Here is a 26,609-nt window from a genome sequence, read left to right as displayed (position 1 = left end):
CTGAACGTAATGACCCAGATTTGCTCAGCTTTAGGGAGGGCAGACAGGATACAAAGTTGCCTTTCAATTGCCACTGCTACTTTGGCCTTTGGTACAACAACCATAGCTCCCTGGTGGTTGATAAATTTCTCATTGTTAGTTTATAGAAATATTAGATGAGCAAATAATTTACAAGCTAATATTGGGAGAATTGGGGGCATAAGATAAAATACCTTGTCTTTTGATATAACAAAATATAACGATAGAAGAGATAAGTTATGATCAATGACAGAAAGGGAATAATAGGACTTATCTGCATATGTGTCCATGTAGGTACTCTGAGACTTTTCTTGTTAGTAGGCTAAAAAAATTCATAACAGAAGAGAGAAAAAATGAATGAGCAGTAAAGACACATAAAGGGTCAGCTATTTGGTAATATTTCCCTAAATTTTGAGGTTTGAGTGGCTTTGGAGAAATTAAGGAGGATCCACTCTATAAAGAATTGATAGTTAACTATTAGCTGTAGAAGTAAAGTGTTCAGTAGAGATACATAAGATCGATTTAAAATGATTTAAAGATAAAAATTTCCATGAGATCTGGAAAGTCTGTAAGGTTTGAAAGAACCATATGTAGCTAATTTATGTCATTAATGTAGAAATTAAGGAGAAGAATGAAAGGGTGAAGTAGCTTGCAATAAATTTTTGACTAAGATAAGCTTCAGTGATTATAGGGTTTAATAATCTTTGATTTGAAGAACAAGGAATTATCCCTTAAAGAATTTCAGGTAGTAAAATTTGCACATGGTAAGTCATGGGTGACATCCTCCCTGTCTACCTCTCTTTTCTCCTACTGTAGCAAATTAGAGTAAGAAAAAGTGGGACCAGGGGCCTGGTAGAACTTCAGTAAGAATGAAGGCAAGTATTTATAGATTAGGAAGAGTGATCTGGGGACCCAGGAGGTGGCTGCAGTGGTGGTAACAGCTCAAAGGGAATATGAATATTTTTAAAGGAAAAACATAATAATAAAGAGGTTAATACTAGCAATATGTAAGATGGTTTTCTTTAGAAAAGCAGTAAAGTCTTTGCTTTAACAAAATGAAATGGTTTTACAAGCATAAAGGATTAAGATACAGCAATAAAAATGATGTCTAATTATTACAGTATCAAAATTAGCTTCTTTACTTAAAAGGCACCATTAGGTCAATTTTTTTTTTCACACATTGTCATAGCTCAGGAGTGGAAAGGAAATGAAAGTTTACACTGATGTTAGAAATAATTGTATATCTAATATGAGGTTCTTATCAATTTTCTAAATTCTTAATTAGCTGTTTAAGTAGTTCAAAATTTCTTTTTAAAACTTTTCATTGGATTTTCTTTATGGTTTTTAACCAAGAAATCTGAGTATGATCTTAGCTATTCATAGACAGCAAAAGGTGCAGAATCAGTAGTGCATGTTATAAAATGGTACCCTTTTATAATTGGTGCTTTACATTTAAAGTCTGAATTCTTAGTTATAATCCAAAGGATACATAATTATAAGACGTGTATTAGTTTTTCAAAAATCAAACCATAATTCAACTAACAATATTTAAACACATTGCATGAAGAGAGTCACACTAGGAACTAGAGGATAAAATACAAATTAAGACTGGATGCATACAGGTTAATATAACATAAACCTTTAAACAAATTAGGTAATGAATAAAATTATTAGAACAGGGCATAGTGAAAAAGCTCTTTACTTTTGTTTTCAAAAGCAGTAAGATCTATGTACCACTCTCCGCTTTATGACATTCTCAGTTGTATAGTGTCAAATACTTAAAAACAGCTTTTTGAATATTTTCCTACATATAATGGAGCCTCTGTTCTGTAATTTTACTCATCTAGAAAAGAGACCTGAGATAGTATTGGTTGAATCTGTAGTAAAGCCTGCGATTTGAATCATGAAGTCAAGCATAGAACTATAGAAATTCCATCCCTTATGTTATAAATTTTATAGACGAACATTTTTCTTATGGCTAAGTATGTGGTGCAAACCAGAGGCACCAAAACTATTTTTTTTAAGAATTACATATTTGATATTTCAAATAAGCACTGACAAAATCATCCAAGACAAATCAGAACTTTGTTGGTCTCTTTTGAATTAATATGAGGGGACAGGTTTTTTTTTCCCCCATCATTTAACAACCTCTGAAGTTCTTCAGGCAGCCCATCAAAGAAATAAGGTAACCTGACAAAGATCAATAGTAAGACACGGAATCTGTTACGAGAATGAAACATCAGAACACACATTTAATGGCATTTTCTCTACCGAATCAATGTCCTTTTGTAAAGTTACCAGTTATGGTGGAGTTCCGTGGAGTGGCTTGTGACTATTTTGCCCTCAGAGTAGTTTGGGTAGCTTATATGGACAACCATATTGCTATATAGTGCCTTACTGTAGGTTTGGGTCACACTTCTCCCAGTCTTACTGCCAGTTCCCCGCACAAGGCAATGGTGCCTAACAATCTCAGCACATTAATATCTAATAGTCCTTGTCCTGTAAATGCACTGAATGCCTTTCCAGTTTTACTAGATGCCTACTATGTGCTATGCCCAGTGATGGGCTCTGGCAGACAATATACTTCATTACACACATCTTCTGCCTTTAAGGGACTTCAGAGTTTAGGGTATAAAATAACTAACTTTTGTTGACTTCTTTTGGTATGAACATACATTTGATAGATGCAGTCTAATATTTCTTCGTTAGAGAATGGTATAAAGCAAATTTTGAAGGCTATTACATTGGTTGTGTGTGTATGTAAATAAATATATGAAGATATACATACACACACCACACACACATGCACATATATATATTTATTTGTATTCATATATATATACATATATATATATATACTACTCAACAGTCAAATTTCACCATTTTAAGAAGACACACTAAGGAATTTGTTCAAAGTTGAAAAATTTAGATTTAGCATCATATATATATATATATATATATATATATATTTCACTATTTCAGTTCTGGACAAAAATTGATGATCACATTGTGAAAATAAAAGAGGAAATGCAATATATTTGAAAAGGATTATCTGGAGCTCACTATATTTTAATGTTGCTTTCAGGTTGATAGAAATTTCCTTCTGGTTTATCTTTTACATAGTCCCTCCTATCCGGGCATACTTGAAAATATACTGTGTTCATTGATGCATAAGGAAATAGAGTTCTAACAAATGTGGGAGATGGGATTTCAGGGTTACTAGCAAAGTGTCAGGTCCTGTAGAGAACTGATAAGGACACGCTTTAAATAAAAGAAGCTGTCCATCTAGCAGTGGTATTAAGAAGAGAGGTAGGAAATTAAACTGCCAAATGGCAAACCTTTAATCATACTGAAGAGTTAACTTCCTTATTAAAAAAAAAAAAAAAAAGGTTTGTGTGCCACTGAAGTTAATTAAAGTCTTGGTACATGCTAACAAAAGTTAAGATAGCTTCTGCTTACTGCCAAACATTTGAACGAAATAAATACACACACACAGGAGCCGAGATGTTTAATGTTCTGCTTTAATATTAAAAAAGTATACATCAATATAGTCAGTCTGGAGTGAATATTCTAAACTCCCCTCAGAATTTTTTATTGTAATTAAAAGTAAATTATTGTTTCATTTTTATTACTGGTTTAATTCAAGTGGTATGAATTATGCAAGCACATTAGCAGAATATTAGTTTTAAAGTTAGAACTTTTACTAGATGGAAAATCTCTGTTCTCAACTTAAGAAATTGAGTCTTTAAAGACTGGCTTTATCTATTATTATTACCCATTAATTAAATATGTTGATTTAGTAATTTCCATAGGATGCTGAAATAATCTATATATTCAGTAAAAAAAAAAAAAGTAAAAATAATAAAAATAAAAATAAATCAACTATGTATTGCCAGCCTACTTCTACCTTTCCATTATCCCAAGAACCTTTATTTGCGTGTGTGTGTGTATAACAATGAATAATATAAACTAATTTGGGGGAAATTATTGTATCAAAATAGATAATAAAAATTATGTATATTTTCTGAATATTTTATAACATTTTGTTATTGTTACTGAACTGCATCTTGGCTTCATGCTATGGGATTTCATAGACAAATTGAAAAAGAAATTGATATGTGAAACTTAATATTTACTAGTGGTAGAGGAAAGGTTATATCTCCTCTGCCCTGTAATTCATATTTACTTTCTGGGTGCCCAAGTAAGGAAAATCTCCCAGTTCTCATCTTATAATAAACTTTGTTTTCTTAAAAAATCTGCTTGGATTTTATTTTATTGTTACTCAAAATCTTTTAATTGTTTACATTTTCCTTTGGGTATGAGGAATTGGATAGGGAACCTGTTTACATGTCCTTTGAGTCCCACGTTTTGCTTCGGATCCTAGGAAGGCCGGTGCTGAATCCTGTGGCTCTATGGGATGTGTGTATTTTTGTGCATGAATCTTATATTTGACTATTTTCTCAGCGTACTTTATCTTCACTTTAATCCCAAAATATCTGCACACTTGATTTTGTTGTACTTGCTGGGTAGTATGTAGAATTTCACATCAGAAACATGTGGGGTTTTCTTTGGCCTTCACCAGGACTAATATTCAACCAAAACTCACTGAGATGTGTCAGCCCGGTATTCATTCAGATTGTTGGGCATTTATTCTAATTGGCATGTACTTATTTCTTACTTCTCAAGTATTTTGATTATATACCTTGTTCTCCCCCATTTTACACTTAGAGATCTTGGTCAACTTACTTAGCTTTATAGAGTCTTAATATTACTCATCTCTAAGAAAGGAAAATAATAATGCCTGAGTAAACGAACTAATGAAATTATGTGGGTTTAGCATAATGCTTAGCATGTTGTAAGCACTCAATTATGATGATTATTTGTAATGGATGTTTTTATAAGTTCCATCAAATCCTTTTCACAATCCATTATAAAAAATGAAACTAGAGACAAAACTGGGGAGGGAATCATCACTTTGTCAACATTTATTAATTTTGAATCTGATTTATTATATGTGTTAGTATTATAGTATGAATGCTAATTTGTATGTATAATTTGGTATACGTTTTTAGTGATACATTTTTTAAACCGCCTATTTGTGATTTTTGCCTTATGTATTTTAATTATGTTTTATCATGTATTACATTCATTATTTTAACATATCTTATCTCATTCCACACAGTAATATTCTGAGATGGGCAACTAGTCAAATCTTATTATCAGTTACAAAAATGAAAATACTTTGATATAGAGGGCAAGAAAATTCCATGGATGGGAAAGCATGACCAGTTTTCCCAATGGCATTTCAATGTCCTTTCTGCTAGATCTGAAGTTATTCAACCTTCCGTCCAATTAATATGAGAGGGAATGCTGCTTATGTGTACTTATGTTATTACCACCTTCCATTTTCCTGGTACCAACTGCCATCAAATATATTTTTTTCTTACAATTAACTTCCTTTTCCACAAAATCATGAATAACCTGAGGAAAGTATGTAGATGCTACAAATGGAGAGTTGTTTGAGATCGATCATAGCACTATAGCACTGATCGTCCTCAGGCTTGGACATTGACAATTTCATAACCTTGCAAATTTAAGTCTAATTTTATTTTGTTATTTTTATGTAAATAAGAAGAATTATAAGAAACACTACATGTTTAACATTTAACATTTTCTGGATGTTTTACACACATCCGTGTTACTTCTCATAACATTCAGCTTTATCGTGCAGTTGGGAAAAATGTAGCACCAACTTGTTTCTGAAGCACCAGCTGTATTTTTGAACAATACATATCTTTAAAAATACTACCTTAGTTGTGTTTTGACTATTTCTCAATACTTTGCATTTAAAATTTGATAGAGGTGATTCTTTCTGCAGATAGTATGTGGTGGAAAAAACAACTAAAACAATAAACAAGCAAAAACAAGCAAATAAAACAATCCAGTCACTGCCCCCTTCTGAAGACTTCCAGAAATCACCATTTTGCCTGGTTTGCCACCTTCATTCAGGAGAGACTTCCCCTTCATGTTGGAAACAGGAAATTCATAAAGAGAACTCTAAGAACTTTGATTTTAAATGTTTTGTCTACCTCAGATAAAGGATGGTAAGGGCTACCCAACAGGGAAGACATTTTAACCAGAAGTTATGGTATGCTCAAGACATCCTAAAGGAATACCTTGATCTCAGACTCCTTTAGACTGTGTGCTTAAGCTTTCTTAGACACATTATATCCGTATTGTAGTACTCTCGTACTCCTCTGCCACAGAAAATACTCCACTAAATGACATTCGTGAGAGTCTGATAGGCTCGTCCAGTCTTTTCTTCTTCTCTGGAGAAATGTTTGGATGTGTGTGTGTGGTGGGGAGTGGGGGGGGGGATTAGAGGGGTACTGCAGAATAAAATATTAATAAAGAAAATCTAGACGAGTAATGGAAGTTCAGTCTTGTGAGAAGAATTGTAAAAATCACTTTAACATATAACATTTTCATTTCTGATTCACTCATGTCTGCAAATTGTAAATAATACTTTGCATTATATGTCATTAATTTTTTTTAATATTTTATTTATTTATTTGACACAGAGAGAGAGACAGCCAGTGAGAGAGGGAACACAAGCAGGGGGAGTGGGAGAGGAAGAAGCTGGCTTCCACGGGAGCAGGGAGACCGGCGTGGGGCTCGATCCCAGAACGTGGGATCAGGCCCTGGGCCGAAGGCAGACGCTTAATGACTGAGCCACCCAGACACCCCTGTCATTAATTATTTTGATGTGTTTTCCTGGACTATATAGTCTACTTTCTGATAAATGGGCATTTTAATAGGACATTTTAAAATTTTTGACAAATTATTATTTTACTTATCAAGTTAAGTGAAAGAAAATATATTTAGGACCTGAAGCACTAACCTCATTTTTTATGTATTTAATTTAAATTTGCCATGTCACAAAATGGGTCCCACGTTCAAAATGGCATCAAAGTAAAATACATTAAGAGAGGGAAATAAGGTATCAATAATGTATAGGGTACTGTTTTGACGTGTATTAGAGAGTTAACTGTATATTCCTCCAATAACACTTTGTAACTATTTTGAGGCTAAGAAATATTGATTATGATTATGGGCTGTTAGATGTGAAGATTTCAAGAAAAATATAATGCTTATAGTCAGAAAATGAAAGTGGTAAATCTCTGAAAATGATCTAAATGTTGGCAGAAAGGGAGTAAGATAATATATTAAGCATATTTTGAGAGCCAAGATAGTGCTCCAAAGAAAATTATCTGTTAAGCAAACAAATGTAAAAACATCTGGCGACTCAGAAGCCTGGGAGTACAGAGGAAGTGGGTACTACGGCGTCCTGCACAGGTGGGATGGTAGAACTCTCAACCTGGGCAGATTGCCAGATGATAACATATCAAAACTGTAGCCTTTTTTATTTCCATGTCACAGCCATCCCAAGTTAGTGCATAAAAATTTTAAGCATCCCAAGATGGAGCAACTTTGTAGATAACTTCAATTCAACCTAGTTCTATAAGAACATACTTCTCCACAATGTTACTGTAAAATCTGTCCAGTGAGAAGGTGTATTTTCTTTTACTTACCCCTTTCAATCTCTCCTCTGTTTTACTGACTGAAGTAGAACAATAAAGGAAGAACAAATATAAAAAGTCATTTACAGAAGCCACAAGACTGCTTTGGTCTTAATTTTGTGCCAAAGTATCTATGATGTATAAGGCTTTGAAATTCAAGTAAAAAAGACCTGAAAGAGGCGTTCACATTCAAATCCACAACACCCCTGGTATGATTTACACTATAAGAGTCTTAAGATTCTCTTTGTATTCATAGAAATTACACACCAATTTGTTTTAGTTTCTCAGGCATCAAGGTAAAGAAAGAAGCATAATCAGTTATAAAATAAAAGCAAGGATTTTGCTCAATATAAACAGATTTCTAATATTGAAATCTGAGAATATTTTTGAATACTTGAGTACTTGTAAAACACTGTATGATGTACTTCAGATATCCTCACTAATATGCCAAAAGTGGATATAATAATGAATTATAGATCTATTTCTTCTGTTGGCTAATTCAAATTCAAATGATATTGCCCGGACACACAGATTACTAATAATTTCATGCATCAAACAATAAAATATTAAAATCCAGGGATAAAACTCAGTTGGGTTGAAAGTACCTTTAATTTAAAGAGATTGGTATTGGGATGCCTGGGTGGTTTAGTCTGTTCAGCTCCGGACTCTTGATTTCTGCTCAGGTCATGGTCTCAGGGTCATGAGGTTGGGCTCCGTGCCACCTGTGGAGCCTCCTTAAGATTCTCTGTCTCCCTCTGCCTCTGCCCCTCTGCCCACCCTCCCCCTCTGCTCTCTCTCTCTCTAGAGAGAGATTGGTGTTACTGAACTCCAAAGAACATGTTCCTAAAATATCAAATTCTGAAATGGCCAAATGAGCATATTTGTGGTATGTTTGATCTACGAGTTGACAAATTATGTTACTTACAGTAGAAGTTTGGATAACTTGTATAACCATGAGTTGATCCTTTTTATTTTTTATTTTTCTCACAACCAAAATTTCCTTGAGTATTGAGTGACAGCCTGTGTTACACTAAACACTATAGCAAGTACTGGGAGTAAAAAAAAAAAAAATCTATGTGCTTTATTAAGGACAGAGTTATAAGCTATGATATACTGAAAATAAGGGGTCTACTCTATGGTTAAAGTCAAGTTGGTTAAACACCTTGTATGAATGTGGGTCAAGGAATGTTCAGAAAAAGTCAAGATTATTCTCAGCAAACAATTTCTTTTCTTTCCAAATGATAGATATGTGAGAAAACTAGATTTAAAACAATTTAGGTAAATGAGAACTACTGAAATTTTTAGTACTGACCTGATACCCATTGGACTTTTTGAAGAAAAAGGTGTGCAGGTAGAATTACAAAAATGATGGCCTTTATTATTACAACTACCTTTTCACTGGTCCTTGCATAGATATTTCCCTGACTTTTCTAACAGCGAGCCCTTTAACTCTGAGATATATGTAGTGCTCAAAAAACATAAACCATGCTTTTCTTATGGCTGGAATCCATGTAAGACATTGTTTATTAATAAACTCTAAGGTGATAGAATTTTCCAGGCATAGCTTGTCATTCTGTTTTCTAAAACTGATTTGCAATGAGGATTTTCTTCCCAATGAGAGGTCGAAAGAGGGACCAGGGAGCCTCGTGGTAATATTAGAATAAGGAATAATTCGATGATAGCAAAAGTCCCAAGTGCAGTAAAAATCACTTTCTTTTGGTAACTGTTAAGAAAACTTGTAAGCCTACTAAAAATAATAAAATGATGTAAACCAAAATTTTCTTAACTCTCCTGCCTTTTTTTGAAACACTCAAAAAAATGTAGGAATTAGTTGATATAAATAAATTTTAAGTAAATAAATAACCAATAATATACAAATCTCTCATGCAGAATTCCACATCATTTATGTAATTAATCTGCACTCAAGGAAATAGAGCATAACGCCCCATTCCTTAAGTGTGGCTGTGCATAGGGACCTCCTTCCAGAAAGCACAGTATGGAAAAGGAGATAAAAGGGTAATTTTACAGTGGAGAAACCTGACAAACACTACCTCTACTGTGGGGAAACCTGATTGTGTGGAGGCCAGAGGCACAGGTGGTGAAAGAATTCACCCAACACAGAACAAAGGAGATAGAAGTTTATTGAATAATAATAAGAAGAATTTAAAAAAAAGAAAAAGTTAACTGAATACACTTTAAGGGAGCAGAGGGCAGGACTGCAAGTGAGACTGCCTGGAGGCAGTGGTGGGGGATTTTAAGTTAAGAAAGGAAAGGTGAGGAGGTATGGGAACATATGGAAATTTTCTTTTTGGTACGTGTCTGGGTATAAGTAACTTATTGTTTACCTAGGGTTTATGGATATTTTGAGGGGGGTCACCTAATGGGCCTATTTGTATTCAGCCCTGAGGTCACAGTGGACCCTGTAACTCAGTTTCCATTGTTCAAGTTGGTTGCCTAAAAGCGGCCTCTAGTGATCAAAGTTAACATCAACATTGATAAATCATGTTGAGAGTGTGGGATGTAGGAAAGACCTTAGGGTTCGGAGCTAATGGCCAGAAAGAATTCTTGAGACTTCTTTGGTGCAAAAAGGTGATTTTATTAAAGCACGGGGACAGGACCCGTGGGCAGAAAGAGCAGTACTGGGGTCATGAAGAGTGGCCCATTATATACTTTCAAGTTGGGAGGGGGTTAGGAATAGCTTAAGTCTCTAAGGAATTCTGGAAGCAAAGTTTTCAGGACCTTGAGGGGGCTAGCTGTTGTTGGGAAAGGGTCATTTAGTACCATATAATAAAACCTTAGTCATGAGACCCTTCAGATGTATATCAGTGGGCCATATGCTTGGGGGATGATTGCCAAGAGTATCTTGGGGGGGGGGGTGGAGATAAAGGAAGTTTCCAAAAGAATTTTTATATGTTAAAGTGGGCTTACAGAATCTTGCAGGTGGGAAGGTGAGGCTAGGATTGCCTTTTGCCCTTAGCAATGTGTCAACATCAAGGCAGTTGAGTTCCTAGAGGAAGGTCACTCTGCCTGTTTCAAGGACTTGTCAATGGGCTATAGGTAGTAAGGAAATCTAAAAATTTTTCTTTTGCCTTTGTTTTCCACATCAGTATGTACTCTTGATATGATGTGCTGAGACCAAAACCCATATCCCAGTGTAATCATTATTAGAGGAATCCCAATTGAGGGACATCCTACAAAATACTTAACCAGAACTCCTCAAAATTGTCAGTCATCAAAAGCAAGGAAAGTCTGAGAAATTGTCACAACCAGAGGATCCTAAGGAGACAAAATGACTAAATGAACTATGGTATCCTGCAGGGGATCCTGAAACAGGAAAAGGGCAATAGATAAAAACTCTAAGTAAATGAGAGTAAAGTATGGATTTAATTAATAATTATAGAACAGTATTTATCAATTAAATACTGTTAAATATAATTAAATTTTAATTATTTAATTATTTATTAATTAAATAATTAATTAATTCATTAATTAAACATATGTATCATACTAATGTAAAATGCTTATAACTAGGGAAATGGGTATATATTATATGAGAAGCCTCAGTACTATCTCTACAAGTTTTCTGTAAATTTAAAGTATTTTAAGAAAAAAAGTTTATTTTTAAAAAATTTCTATGTACTTACATATTAATTTTTAATTTTGTTTCAATTCTAGTGGGGTAATGATATTATGTCTTTCTTTCCATTGATGATAGAGATAAATAGATGATGGATCGATGGATAGATAGATAATTTAATTTACACTATGGATTTTATAGGCAATTTTTGTACCTATCTACTAAAATGCATTCTTTTTTTAATGTAACTGATTTTATAGATAAAATATGGTTATACAGCCCAGTTGGTAACCCACTTTTCCATTAAAAATACAATAGCATAAATTCACATTCTTCTATAATCTTCACTTTTTCCTCCCCATTCTCTTTTGCATATTTTCATTCCAATACGGTATAAATTTAAGTTTATTCTTTTCTGGAAAATCACTTTAAATCTACTGATACATCTTGGGAGTACTCAGTAGCTTTACCATTTACTTACAGTGAGACTATACATATGCATAACACGCATTCGGAGGTACTCTGTTCAAAAAGCATTCCCTTCCTATTCCCAAAGTTGACTCTAATTCTATCAATCTAATTCATATAGGGTCAAAGTCAAATATTAGGGTTTTAGCCTATTGATAATGATTGAGGTAAGCATGGTCGTGTGATACAATTTTTGTCAAGGCAACATGGAAGAAAGATTTCTGGGAAACTTTTAGTAAAGATTTCTGCACTGGTTCAAGAGAGACATGCAGAAAGGAATACTTTCCCTTTCAGTGGTGTTTTCCTGTCCAAATCCAAAGCTTGAAACTATGGCAACTGTGAGGGAGACAACAAGGCACTTGAGAAAATGGTTGCTTTCTGATGATGTGTTGAGCCTTTCAATTAATTTTTTCTGGAGACGACCTTACTCTGCACTTGTCAAAAGAGATTATAACTATTTCCTTATTATTTAAGAAAATTTTCTCAGGGCTTTCTGTTACTATAGTCACAGGCTCCTTAGGTATCCAAAGTTTCATGTAGGTATCAGATATTTTCAAGCTAACTTTCTATGGCACCCAAAGTGAAAATGTGTGGACTTCCCTTGTTCATATATCTAAAGCCGTTTGTGAACATTATGCCTTAAAAATTAACTTTGAGTGAATGTGTAGAATTATTATTTTTTCATTAACAGTATTCATGTCTTCTTTTTAGGTTCAATTTTCAGTCAAATATTTGGCAGATTTTTGCCTTTTTACCATATAAGACTGTCACAGAAATAGCTAGGTATATATATACATAGAGAGAGAGAGAGAGAGAGAGAGAGCGTGCGCTAGGTTTATATATATATAAAGAAAAATATCATGCATGAGGTGGCTCAATTTGTGTGCACTCAAGCTCAACACTCACTAATATTCCATTCATGCCTTCTGACTTTTACAAGTGGTCTTTTCATTGGATATATTTCAAGTTGAACAAAATAGAATATTTTAACTCTTTGAAACAAACAATGTTTATTATATCTTCCAAATTTGCCTCCAGAGTTGCCATAAGTAACTTGAAAAATTTAGTCTATAGATAACCAGTGAAAATTCAAAACTTTTTCTCCTTTTCCCTTTTTTTTACAGAAAAGGAAGGAGAAGTGCCTGATAAATTATGATCTAAATTATGAAATATAATGCTAGATCCAGTACTTGAATTTGGACTATGTGTTTTTACAAACAAATAACTTACATATTCTCTGGCTTATTACACTGACTTAACATGTCTGAATCACTTTGCAAATGTGGATCTGGGAAGGTAAAGATACTGACATACGCACACACCCACACACCATTTTACGTGTTAGGTTTACATTTATAAGATTATTTTAACAATATGTTGATCAAGTACAGTGGTAATAGCATGTATGAAATTGCCATAACTATAATATGTTCTATATATTGTAAACTCTAAGAAAAACACATAACACACAATTTCTCTAAATTATAATATACTATCATTGTGCTTTTTTAGTGAAGTTTGAATTAAAGCCCTCAGAAAATATAGGTGCTAGTCTGCCCAACTCATCTTTGCTGACATTTAAGTATTCTTCTTAAAAGCTTTATTGATGAATAATTGATATACAATAAATTGCATATATATATATATATATGGTGTACAATTTGAATTTTTGACATATGTATACCCCCATAAAACCCTTACCAGAATCAGAGTAATGAATATATTCATCTCCTACTTTTCTTATCCATCTTGTTGCCCCTTCTTGCCCCTACTCGATACTCAGGTACTGATGATCTGATTTATGTCGTAATTGTCTAAATGTTTAAGAATTTTAATTAAGTTGGGTCATAAGGTTTATTTATTTATTTTTTGTCTGGTTTATTTTGCTCAGCATAATTATTTTGCACTCAGCATACTTAACCATGATATTGCATATATCAATAGTTCTTTCCTTTTTACGAGTAGTATTTCATTTTAGCCCCCCTTATTTGCAGTTCTATTTTCAACAGTTTCAGCTATCCAAGCAGACGATCCTCCTGACATATTGTCAGAAGATCAGCAGTAAGGTCATGTTAGGTCACAATGCCTACCTCATTCACCTCACTTCATCTCATCACATAGGCATTTTATCATCTTACATCATCATATAAAGAAAGGGGAATACAGTACAATAAATTATTTTAAGAGAGAGACCACATTCACACAACCTTTATTACAGTATATGATTATAACTGTTCTATTTATTATTGATTATTTTGTTAATCTCTTACTGTGCCTTGTTTATACATTAAACTTATCATAGGTATGTATGTATAGGAAAAAACAGTATATATAGGGTTAAGTACTATCCATGCTTTCAGGCATCCCCTGGAGATCTTGGAACATATCTCCTACAGATGAAGGGAACCACTGTACTACAATTTGTTCATCCACTCACTTGTTAATGAACATTTGGGTTGTTTCCAGTGTTTGGCTATTACAAAATAAATCTACTATAAACATTCATATACTAGGCTTTATATCAACATATTGTTTTATTTTTCTTGGGTTAATACTTAGAGTGAAATGGCTGAGTCATTTGAGAGGTGAAATTGTAAAACCGTTTTCCAAAATGGATATACCATTTCACATTTCCACCAGGAGTGCTAAGGCACGTGTAGTGGTATTTCATCGTGCTTTTAGCTTCCATTCTCCTAAACGTTAATAATGTTGACCATTTTTCATCCATGTATCTTCTTTTATGGAACATCTGTTTAGATCATTTGCCCATTAAATTTGTTTTTCTTGTTATTGAGTGTGAGAGTTCTTTATGTATTCTGGACGCAAGTACTTTATCAGACTTATGATTTTGCAAACTTTTTCCCCCAGTCTGGTTCATCTTTTTCTTCCTTTAATATTATCCCTTGCAGTCATTTTTATAAAGTCCAATTTAGCAATTTTCTTCTTGTGGATTATGTTTTTGATGTTTTATCTAGGAAATCTTTAACTTAATGTCACAAAAATGTTCTGTTTTCTTATAGAAGATTTATAGTTTTAGTTTTTACATTTAGGACTATGATCCATTTTGAGTAATCTTTCTTTCATTAGCCCATCACATTTATTATTTTGTGTTCTAGAAGTTAGATGCATAACAGTCACTTGAGCCCAACCTTTTTGCTCCCAAATCTAATGTCTTAAAACAACCACCGTTTATTTAGTTTATAAGTTTGTGGCTTACCAATTAGCTGGACTTGGCTGAGAATTTTTTCTGGTGTTTTGGAACAAAGCTCAATCATGTATTGGTGCTCAGTTGTCCATCAGCAATATAACCATCTACCAACAGGGCATCAGACTGACGAAACAGGCTTGCCCAGGCTGAATGACATGGTGGTAGAAAGGTCTCAAACACAACAAGGGAAATGCTTCTCGTAGCTCTGCTTGCCTTATGCTTTCTAATTTTTCCTTTGTCCATGGTATTTCCCATGGTATAAGAGTATTACCAAAGGGCAAAGATATAAAGAAAGGAATGACTTATGGCCATATTTGCATTTTACCAGACCTGCTCTATCTTAGCTGAAAGTCCTCTTTTGTACCCACTGCCCTCAATTTGGACACAAATATGTTCCTCTAGAAGGGCATCTAAGTCTGCTTTCCAAAACTTGACTCAGGTTCTAACCAACAAGGATGTCAATCTGACATCATACTTAACCTCTCCAAATTGTAGTCATGTGTAATGTTAAGTGCAAAGGGACATACGATTTACCATATTTATTATACAGCATTTCAAACTGATAAAAGTTACTGAGACTGCTTTAATGGGCAGCTGTGTCTCTTTCTTCTAGCTTAAGGAATAAAATATTATGAATAAAATCAAAACTCTTTGTCGTGATGGACACATTTCTCCCTTATGAAGAGATATGATCACTATCCTGATTTTGGGATTAATCATTCCCACACATGGCTCTATATAGTGCATATATATCCTATCTTTATATTTCCACCTGCACAAAATTGTTCTGTCAATATATATATAAACTGCAAATTACTCCATGTATATCTGTACAAGCATCTCTTTTCCCTAAACTTCATTGTTGCTGGATTAGTCCGTGTTGATGATGTAGAGCCGGTGCATTGAGCACTAGATGGTTGCTGTTGTAGCCTATTTGATTTATGAGTATACTGTGCTTCATGGGATGCTCTGTTGATGGAAATTGTTGTGCAGTGTGATTATACATAATGTATATCTGTAATTTTTAAAACGAGCAGTTTTTTACTTGTTGAATTAATTAGAACTAGATATTCTGTTATTATTAATGTATTCGTCATCACATTTTCAGATAAAATCAATCTCCTGTATAAACATAGATTACGATAATGAGTAGATACCTAGAAAGTCATTGTAAAACCCAAGGTCACACAGATTATCTCCAGATATTTTATAGTTTTACATTTTACATTAAGGTTTATGATTCACTTTGAATTAATTTTTGTAAAAGGTGTGAGGCAGGGTCTAAATTAAACATTTTGCCATCAGAAAGCCCATTGTTCCACTACCATTAGTTAAAGAGGTTAAGTTTCTTCATTGAATTACCATTTTGAGTAAGTTTTATAAATTGTGTTGGGTATGGATTAAGATACAAGTTCTTGCACATGGGTGTCTGATTGTATCAGCACCATTTCTTCAAAGACTATCCTTTCTCAATTAAGTTGTCTACTGCCTTTGCAGAAACTAGTTATTTATGTATGAGTGGTTCTAATTCTGGAGTCTGTTTTTTTTTTTTTTCCATTGATCTGTCTATATTTAGACAAGTCCCAATCAGTTTTAATTATTGTAGCCTTGTAGTAAGTCTTAAAATCTGGTAACATTATTACTTTGTTCTTTTTCAAAATCATTTGGTTATTCTAGGCCATTGCATTTGCATGTGAATTTTAGAATCAGTTCTGTAATTTCTACAAAAAGTCTACAGGGATTTTGAATATGATTATAATAAATCTATAGGTTAATTTGGGGTGAATTGAAATGTTAACAGTGTTATATTTTCCAGCCCATAGGCACGGTATATCTTCAACTTCACCTACCACTCCAGCAATTCTAATTAGAATGCTGTGGTGGGATATCCCAAGACTATCCCCCCAGCTTCAGTGATCTACTGGGATGGCTCATAGGACTCAGCACATAGTCATACCAATGTTTATGATTTGTTATGGCAAAAGGATTCAGTGCACAGTCAGGGAAGGGAAATGGGTGAAGCCCCAAGGAAACAAGGCACAAGCTTCCCAAAGCTCCATTCCAAGTGGAATCACACGGGGCATACTTCATGCCCTCTTCAGTGAGATGTGACAAAGCATGTGAATTGTTGCCAACCAAGGAGATTCATTAGAGATTCAGTGCCCTGGGTTTTTATGGAGGTCTGATCACATAGGCAGCCTCTGCTTAGCATGTGCCAACATTCAAGACTCCCGGAAGGAAAGGAGGTGTTCAGCATAAGCCATATTGTTTATACAAACACTTTAGGTACAATGAGCCATTTGTATTAGTTAATGGTGGGAACCCCTTTGAAATCTAAGGTTTCAGACACCAGTCAAGAGCAAATCTTGCAAGCAAGCCTTTTCAAAAATAGTAGGTCAGGGCTACTGTGTGATTTTTTTTTTTCTGCATAATTGCTATTGAAAATAATTACTTAATCAGGGCACCCGGCTCAGTTGGTTAAGCATCTGCCTTAGGCTCAGGTCATGATCCCAGGGTCCTGGGATCTAGTCCCACATCAGGCTCCCTGCTCTGCAGGGAGTCTGCTTCTCCCTCTCCGTCTGTGCCTCCCCTCTGCTCGTGCTCTCTCTCTCTCAAATAAATAAATAAATAAATAATCTTTTTAAAAAAGAAAACAATTAGTTAAAATTAAAGGAAGTTATTTTCCCAATGTTCTGAAATCAAAATAAAATAAAATGGAAGCCATACCAGCTACATTTATCTCTTTTATTTGATTTTCACAGGACCCATGCTAGGAAGCATATAGCCATCTTCTTGGCAATCTTACTGAAAGTTTTAGGTAAAATTCCTCTGAAGGTCTGAAATCATGACAATATTTTAAAAGATATAAATGTTATCGAAAGTTGTTATGCATATGATCAATTATAAATAACAAAAGAGTTTAATGTATTCATGTTATCTCCTTTATATTTCATATTTTTATTCTTTTAAGTTTAGGTACACATTTCATAAATCATTTAAAATCTATAAAATATAGGTTAACATAACCTGTAGAATACTTTATTCTGGTGCTTACTATAATATTCATAAACATTAAAATATATATCAATAGCTGCACTGACATAATTTATCTTAAAATCATTCAAGCTTGTGTGAATGTTTCAACTTCAGATGACTATCTTGTTTGACATTATTATTGAATGATAATATGAAATATAAACACCTCCAAGAATTGTATTGGCAAATGTCTCCTCTGCTGAATTGACCTAAGATACTCAATGTTCTACTAGTTGATAATATCTGAATAATTGGATCCTTGTGCATTTACCAAAATCTTGTAAGCATAAAAATAACTATTTTAATTTTTATTATTGATAATGCCCTCTTTTATATTAAAATTAAACTTTAGGTAGCTAATTTAATTGAAATTAATACATAATAAAAAAGTATTTTAATTTTGTTCTCATACACTGTTCCTTTCAATTTATTGTTTCCCCTTTACCTACTTTTTTCTTCATTAAATCCCTTGCTACACTTGGAAGCATGCTTTAGATTCCTTTGCTGTCTTATTCTTTCTTCTTCTTTTTTTTTATTGTATTTTATTTATTCATTTATTTGACGGAGACAGCCAGCGAGAGAGGGAACACAAGCAGGGGGAGTGGGAGAGGAAGAAGCAGGCTTCTAGCAGAGAAGCCTGATGTGGGGATCGATCCCAGAACACTGGGATCACGCCCTGAGCCAAAGGCAGATGCTTAAGGACTGCACCACCCAGGCTCCCCTCCTTTGCTGTCTTATTCTATCAGTAACACTCATAAATAAAATACAGTACTCTTTAACTATTAAACATGTTAAGTTGTAGGTGAAATATCATGCTTGAAAGCAAAGTTACCTTCACCCAACAGATTACTAATTATAAAGGAAAAAAATTCTTTAAAATGAAGAAGTCTAGTAGACATTGTCTTAAACAGGGTACCAAACTTAACATCATCAACCATGAGACATACTCACATCATGAACTCCCTGTATGAGGCACTGAAAAGGGTACCATATCACCTATATGGTGTCCCTGCCAAAAAAGTTTTCAGCTAAATTAATCATGGGGACATAATATGACTAACCCAACCTGGGGAATTCTACAAAACAACTAGTCTGGACTCTTCACTAATATAAATGTCATGAATGACAAAATTGCTGGGAAACAGTTATAAATTAAAGGAGACAAAAGGGACATAACAAGTAAATATAATATGAGTCTTGATTAGATCCTGAATTTAAAAATAAAACCTATGAAGCATATTATTTGGACATCTGGGGAAATTGACATCATAGCAAATACTATTTTATCAATTTCATAAGTGTAAATATTATATTGTAGCTATGTAGGAGAACACCTTTGTTCTTAGAGGCACATGCCAAAGTATTTAGGGGTGAAATAGAATGGTTGGAATAATCCAATAATTCAGCAGCTATAGTATAAACACACACAAGTGGAAAAATGTGGCAAAATGTTAACACTTGGTGAAGCAAGGTAAAGAGTAAATGGGTGTTTATTGTGCTATTCCTGCAAATTACTATAGGTTAAAAAAATCCAGAATAGAAACTTTGGCGTAGAAAAAAATAAAGGCACTCTGTTTATAAGGATCTTTCTTAATAAATATTCAGTCCTTGAAAGATGAATTTTTGAAACTAGACAACTTTCCTAAGTTGTCTGTAGAAACACTACTGATGAAAAACAGAAAAATCTGAAAAAAAATTATAGTAGCATTATAAAGTTAGAAAATATATTCCAACTAGCAAGGATACACTCTTAAATTTCAATTAGATAATAGCATATTAATAATGAAAGTTGATCAATTATTTTTTTCTTATAGTTTTACATTTGAGTTTCAAATTTTGTGTAGCCTGTCTTCCAAACACACCAATGAATTAAAATATCCCTTTTATATAGGGACTGATCACCATCATTGAATATTAGAGGCTGCAGTTTAGGAAAATAAAACATAATTTGCTCAGAAAGATATCTAAAGTTCTCAAAATTTCGCTATTAAATGAGAACACAGATACTTATTTTGGGGTAATAATAATTAAAACTGAATGTGGTGGGGGCACCTGGGTGGCTCAGTCAGTTAAGCATCTGCCTTGGGCTCAGGTCATGATCCCAGGGTCCTGGGATTGAGCCCCAGGTCAGGCTTCCTCTCAGTGGGACCTGTTTCTCCTTCTCCCCACTCATGGCTCATGTTCTCTCTCTCTCAAATAAATAAAGAAAATCTTTAAAAAATTAAAAAATCCTGAATGTGGTAAAGTTATACAAAGACAGAACAGTAAAATAAAATGAATCCATGAGCAAAGAAAAAGAATGACATTATTAAAACTCAGGAATAAAAATTGATGTTTATGAATTAATTAAAAATTCTGTGAAATGAATAATTCCCCTATTAAAAGTTATTTAAATTTTTAGTAAGTCGAGTTAAACAGTATATAAGATATAGGGAAAAAGTATGAATTTAAAGGTAGATATGAAAATACAAATTTTAGTATAAATAATTCTCATGGAGAGAACTTCTAGAAGTAAAAATATTTCTAAAGTTTAACATATCAGGTTTAAGCAAAATGTTAAATATACTGGAGAGAGAATTAGTGAATGGAATACTAAAGAAATTATAGATATGGAGGAGAGAATGATTTGATCTAATACATAGCCCTTGATAATAGTCTCTAAGAGAAAATTAAAGAAGCAAAGGTAAGGAGGGGGAATCATTTCAATAAAAATAGTCAATACTTTTCCAGAATTTTCATATTTAGCAAGGACAATAATTTCTGAGCAAAGCTAATAAAAATAAATTTTCAAAAAACTCACGTCCATTATTATTACTCTATATTATGCATTAATAAGACCCAAAAGAGTTGATTCTCTGAAATGATTAAACAATCCACTGAGTAATAGGTTAATTTAACAAAATAAGGATGACAGAAGGCAAAAATAAACAATCCATGGTATGAAAAATTTCCAATAATTTTAGGTACACACTAATTAAAATAAAGTTAAAAAATGTACAATTTAGAGTAGATTGGGCTGTAAGAATCAATAGAACCAATAAACCAATAAAGCTAAAAATATATTTGAGTACTGTAGTTTATTACTTAAGCATTATGAGTTTAAATATTGAGTATTATTATTTGAAACCAGTAGTTCTTGGTGTAGATGCAGGTACCCAGGCTCCTTACTCCTGGTGCATCCTCCATCCACCAGGGTTTTATGTCATCTTTACCTTGCTGGTAGAAGACAAAGAAAGCTTGGTTGAAGTACACTCATGTCATAGATGCCTTGGTGTGGTAGTAACACACATCCCTCTACTCATAGTCCACTGACATGTGTCATGATGTTAACATGTGGCCTGGCCCTGTGCTCTGGAAAATGAGTGAAGCTATTTCTAGTGAAGAGTAGCAGTCTGTGCCACAAAAATCAAGATGGAAGAAGCCATTTGTATGACTTAGAAATATTCACTCACTACTGAGTGACACATAGAAAATCTGAATGGGGAATAAACCTAGTAAAGATGTGTTGACTTGCTAAATAAAAGCCAACCCCAAATAGTGAAGCCAGGAAGGCTTCACAGGAATGTTTTACAAACATTACAGAAGTAGCCCCATTCATTAATAAATTATTTCAGTAGTTAGATAAATCTAAGAGGAAGCACTAAAAGAGCTCATTTTTTTAGGTTAACTGACAAAAAAAATTATAGAAAATTATAATCATGGGTACAGTGAGTTAAATACAATATTAGCAATCTACAACGCATGCATTATATATATATATATGCATGTATTATATATATATATATAATTATCTATATACATATATTCATTATCCACACATAGGTGCTTCGTATTAATATACACATGAATGCAATGTCAGGAATTTCGTGAATCTTTGCTCTCCAAAGTTTGTAGACATGTTTTGTGAAACTTACTTGTTACTCTATTTTTTTTTCTTAATTCACAACAAAAGGAACAACCAACATTTCTGGCTGAAGTGAACACAGCTATTTAGTACGTCCTAGATGATTTTGAACATTGCATAAAGTAAGAAATGCAAGATACTTAAAACAGTAGTTGGCCTTTAGTGAGTTATATTTATCTTGGTTATGGGTCTAGGTTCAGGTCATTTCTAGCAGATTGGCCTAATGTTTTGAATAGTACAGTGTGGTACATGGTTTAAACAGAGTTTCATAATTCTCCTGACCTACTGTTTAGGTTGCTTGGAATTAAAGGAAGACACCATCGAAAACCTGCTTGCTGCAGCGTGCCTTCTTCAGCTTCCACAAGTAGTGGACGTGTGCTGCCACTTTCTCATGAAGCTGTTGCACCCATCCAACTGTTTGGGGATCCGAGCCTTCGCAGATGCTCAAGGGTGCATTGAGTTAATGAAGGTAGCCCATAGCTACACAATGGTAAGGAGATTTAATATTTTAATCAGAGAGACAGAGATGTATGATCAGAGGTTAATACGATGACTCTCATTGCGTCGAATGACTTCTTTCTGTTTAAAATGAATTCTGCAAGCTTGGCACATTTCTGGTATGGGGCACAATGTAGTATTACAGTATTTTATAATAGCAAAGTGAAAAAAAAGCAAAGCCTGTTCATAATGGACTTTATATCTACATTGCCTATAAATTGTAAACAAAGCCATAAAGCAATTATAGACTGCTTAATATTTTAGAAGTTGTTTAAATGAATCTTTCTTATTGCTCCTGGGGTATCTATCTTTTTATATCTACTTCCACAGCTGCCATTTTTTTTTCCTTTTCTTTCTAGTAAAGAGCTACCAGTCTGTGCCACAAAAAAAACTTTTCTTTTACCTTTTTTCTTACAACCTTTTTACTATGGAATAAGTTGTATTGACCAAAGTTCAATGTTGAAGTCTTATCCACAATGTGTTAGTATGTGGAGATGGGGGCTTTTTGTCGTAATTAGGTTAGGATGAGGTCTTGAGAGTGGGTCCCTCATGATGAGATTAGTGCCCTTATAAGGAGAGACACCAGACAGTTTGCCTCTTCTCTCTTTCCACCTTGTGAGGACACAGTATGCAGGTGGCCATCTGCAAGCCCGGAAGAGAGCCTTCCCCAGGAACCCCAATCAGTCTACCCCTTCATCGTAGACTTCCCAATCTCTGAGCTCCCCGATACATTTTCATCGTAGCACATTATGTTTGGTATGGCTTTGCCTATATGATTTGTGGAAGAAAAAATCATACTTAAAGTATATATTATAAAGTATTTATTGGTAGAGTAAATATTGGATTTCAGAATTCCTGGTAACTTTATAGTTAGTGAAAATATTTAGATGTATAAACCAACCAATCTACATTTTTTTTTTTATAACTGACTTTCTGTACCATTTTAATGATGGGCTTAAATGTAGTGAATATCACTTGGTAAATACTCCAAAAATAATTTAAACCTATTTATATTTTTCTCTTTGATTTTTTTCTATATATAAATAAGTATTTTAACAGCTTTATAGAAATACCAAAAATCATTTGAATTGCAAACTTTAAATGTGTGGACTTTGTGGTATGGGATTTTTTAATGTTATTTCCTTTCTAGAATAGAATAATCAGTTATAACAATTCATACAATATTTCATACCCTAGAAATAATCATCCCAAAGGCACTGAATCTAATTTCTGGCATATAGTAAGCCCTATATAAAATGTTAGCCATTTTTCTTATCTTCATTATTAACGTGATTAATGATTTGATTGTTATTATTGAAACAACCAATTGCAATATATAGAACTTTCCCTTTCCAACTCAAGGGAAGAATTTATGAGATAAATCTCATTAAGCTTTGTAGTTGTTACTTATTAAAAAGCTCTTATTTTAAGATTCAACATCTTTTCAAATTACTAATGACTGTCAGCCGTTTAAAAGTCTTCTAATTGTTATTCTTATACAGAATTTCAATATTATTTTATTTTTCTTCTTTAATCCTTTAAGCTGATTAGTAAATTAAATGAACATACACAAATAAAAGGAGGGAGATACATGCTTTGTAATTCTATTGTCGAATTTTTCCTTTGAAATATTCTATGACAGGGTATAGTACTGCTACTGAAATTATATGAACCATGTAAAATCAATGTAAACAAATACTTCATCAACCAAAATATCAAAGTCCAACTGCAGTCATTTAATTATGCACATTTCATTACAGTTAGGAGTTCCTGGCTTAGCTAAGCCAAAGAACAATATGCCTTCATATCCAGAGGGATAATGGTCCCTTCTGGTCTAGTTTGAAATTATTAATTTAGTAATAAAGATGTTTTTCTTGCAGCTGCTTGGACTGCTCTGCAATTTATCACACAATAATAACGATATTTTTTCTTTAGACATTTTAAAATGTATATTCTATAGTAAAATATATTTAAAACTGAAATATAGAAGAGTTCTAGTTAATATACTTAACATTCTAAACAACTGTATTTTAATTTATTCTTGAGACTATGAATGGATTATGCATTGTGTCATATCTGTTGAAATTTAAATGATTTCAAATTCTTTTGGAAACACAAAGCTCCAATATTCTCCAGATGCTCGTAGGTTACCATTTTAGTGAAGAAAATTTACTGACCAGTTATCTTCCTACATCACTATTTTCTCTCAGTTCTAACATTTTAAAGTGTTTTGCATCTGATATTATAATTTCTCACCACATCTTTGATTCTGATCCTTATTTAATCATACATGTGTCCTCATCTAATCTATTCGATCTGTGCTTTGAGAGCAAACATATTATCAGGGTTTTTTTTTTTTCTTTTTAACTGCTTTAATATAGCAAATCATCCCAGGTTTCCTGGTACATCTGGGACTAAATTCTTTATTGGCTCACAATATTATTTATTTGTTTATTTTATAAGTAACATTTATTTTTTTTCCTAATTTTCAGTTTCCTTGTGAAAATGTTTAGATATGAACTTGACCTTGAATGGCCAGATCTTACCTTGCTGGCTACCTGCCTTTGCTATTTACATCCTTTGCTAACTTTTCTTTGGAAATTTCACCCAGTTATTTGGCTTCAGCTATTGATTTTGTGTGGATGATTCCAAAATCTATTCAGGAAGGTGACCCAACTTGGCAGTGGTTCATGTGCAAAATACTGGAAAATTTTGAATGCAAGCTCAGTATTAGGCAGACGTGTGAAACTAATTCTAAAACATTAATTTAAACTTTGGCTACATGAATATGCAGAGAGCAACAAAATAATTGAAGGAAATAGTCCCCCTCTATTATTAGTCAGAGTTCATTATGAGACCTGCGCTTAACTTTGGACATCATATTTTAAAAGCATTAGAGAGCGACAAATAGAAACAGATAGCAAGAAGAGTAAATATTTTATAATCATGTCATATGAAGGGATGTTGAAAGACATTTGGGTGTCTGTAGCTCAATAATATTACGGCATGAAAATAGCCATCTTCACATATTTGTTAGAATAGACTTGTGTCTAAAACAGTATTGTATAAATATTTCTCATTCTGTTTTTCATTTTAGTAGTAACCTTCTGTTCAAAATAAATGTTATATGAAAGAATAATATTAAAGTTGATTTGTTTTTGTGAAGATGAATGGAAAGTCCAGAAATCTACTTCAGTCATCTGATCTTTCTTTCTCTGTTGGGTTGTCTATTTCCACTAATCATCACTGCCACTTCCCTCCAAGGTCATCTGGCATTTTAAGGAGACTCCTGGAACTGCATTTCCCAGAAGTAGTCTCTCCATTTGGTTCTGGGTTAGAGTTTGCCAGTAACAGGCATCCATGTAGGGGATGGAAGGTGGAAGAGGTAGGTAGAAAGTACAACTTCACAAACAACTGAAAGTAGAAAAGTGGACAAATGGAAAATTGAAATAACTTCTTCACGAGCCTTTGAAAGAGGTATACTTCACTAAACCTTCTGGAGATTCAAACCTTCAAAGAACCTTCTGGAAGTTCTTGAGGAATGGAGTACCTTTGCTGAGTGCTTTTGAGAACAATTCACGTAGAACTGAAGGTTGAGACCATTAACATTAAGTCATCCATGCCTAAGAAGTATCTTAAAACTTTTCATGGAATTCTTTCTCTCCTTTGAAGTCTTAGTATTCCTTTATTTAGGATTATGTGACATCTTCATAAATTTCCTTATATAATTAATTACCTTTTAATATCTTTGTGACTGGTCTTCATGACTCTACTGCATAATCCTTTATGACAGAATAAGTATTCTCTGTGGAAATATATTTTGTCCTGACAAAGTATCTAGTACATTTTAATATAATATTTCCTTTGGATAGACTTTTAGGATTGTGACTCTCAGCACTCATGAATTCAGTGATTCAAGAAGATCACACATCATTTTCCTCTTTCTTTTCAAATTCATTTCTTACCATTATTTTCCCTATTCACACAGTTCCAGCCACATCTATCTTACTGCTTTTGACTATACTAAGCATGTCACCTGATGATCTTTGTGTTTGCTCTTTCTTCCCTCTGCCAGAAACACTCCTCTACCAAACATTTATATCCTTTTCTCCTCTGCCTCATTCAGATGTTTGCTCAAATGTCATGTCCACAGAGTTCTCATCTCTGAATGTTTTTTTTAAAGATTTATTTGTTTTAGAGAAAGAGAGAGCAAGAGAGAGAGAGAGAGCAAGGGGGGGGGCAGAGGAAGAAGGAGAGAGAATCTCAAGCAGACTCCCTGCTGAGCACAGAGCCCAACGAGGGCCTTGATCTTATGACCTA

General features: G+C 33.5%; 1 protein-coding gene across 2 annotated transcripts in view; it reads left to right on the top strand.

Moving 5' to 3' along the window:
- KLHL1 (kelch like family member 1) overlaps positions 1–26,609 on the top strand; it is a 340,600-nt gene that overhangs the window by 124,221 nt on the left and 189,770 nt on the right. For both annotated transcript variants that reach the window (XM_008686635.2, XM_008686634.2), the window contains one exon: positions 22,085–22,281. In XM_008686635.2, the coding sequence (XP_008684857.2) occupies positions 22,085–22,281 (197 nt within the window). The remainder of the gene's footprint in view (positions 1–22,084; positions 22,282–26,609) is intronic.

Source organism: Ursus maritimus, unplaced genomic scaffold, assembly GCF_017311325.1.
Source record: "Ursus maritimus isolate PB19 unplaced genomic scaffold, ASM1731132v1 scaffold_10, whole genome shotgun sequence".
Taxonomy (NCBI): Eukaryota; Metazoa; Chordata; class Mammalia; order Carnivora; family Ursidae; genus Ursus; species Ursus maritimus.
Note: the sequence above shows the minus strand (reverse complement) of the source record. Positions and strands in the feature narration are given on the sequence as shown.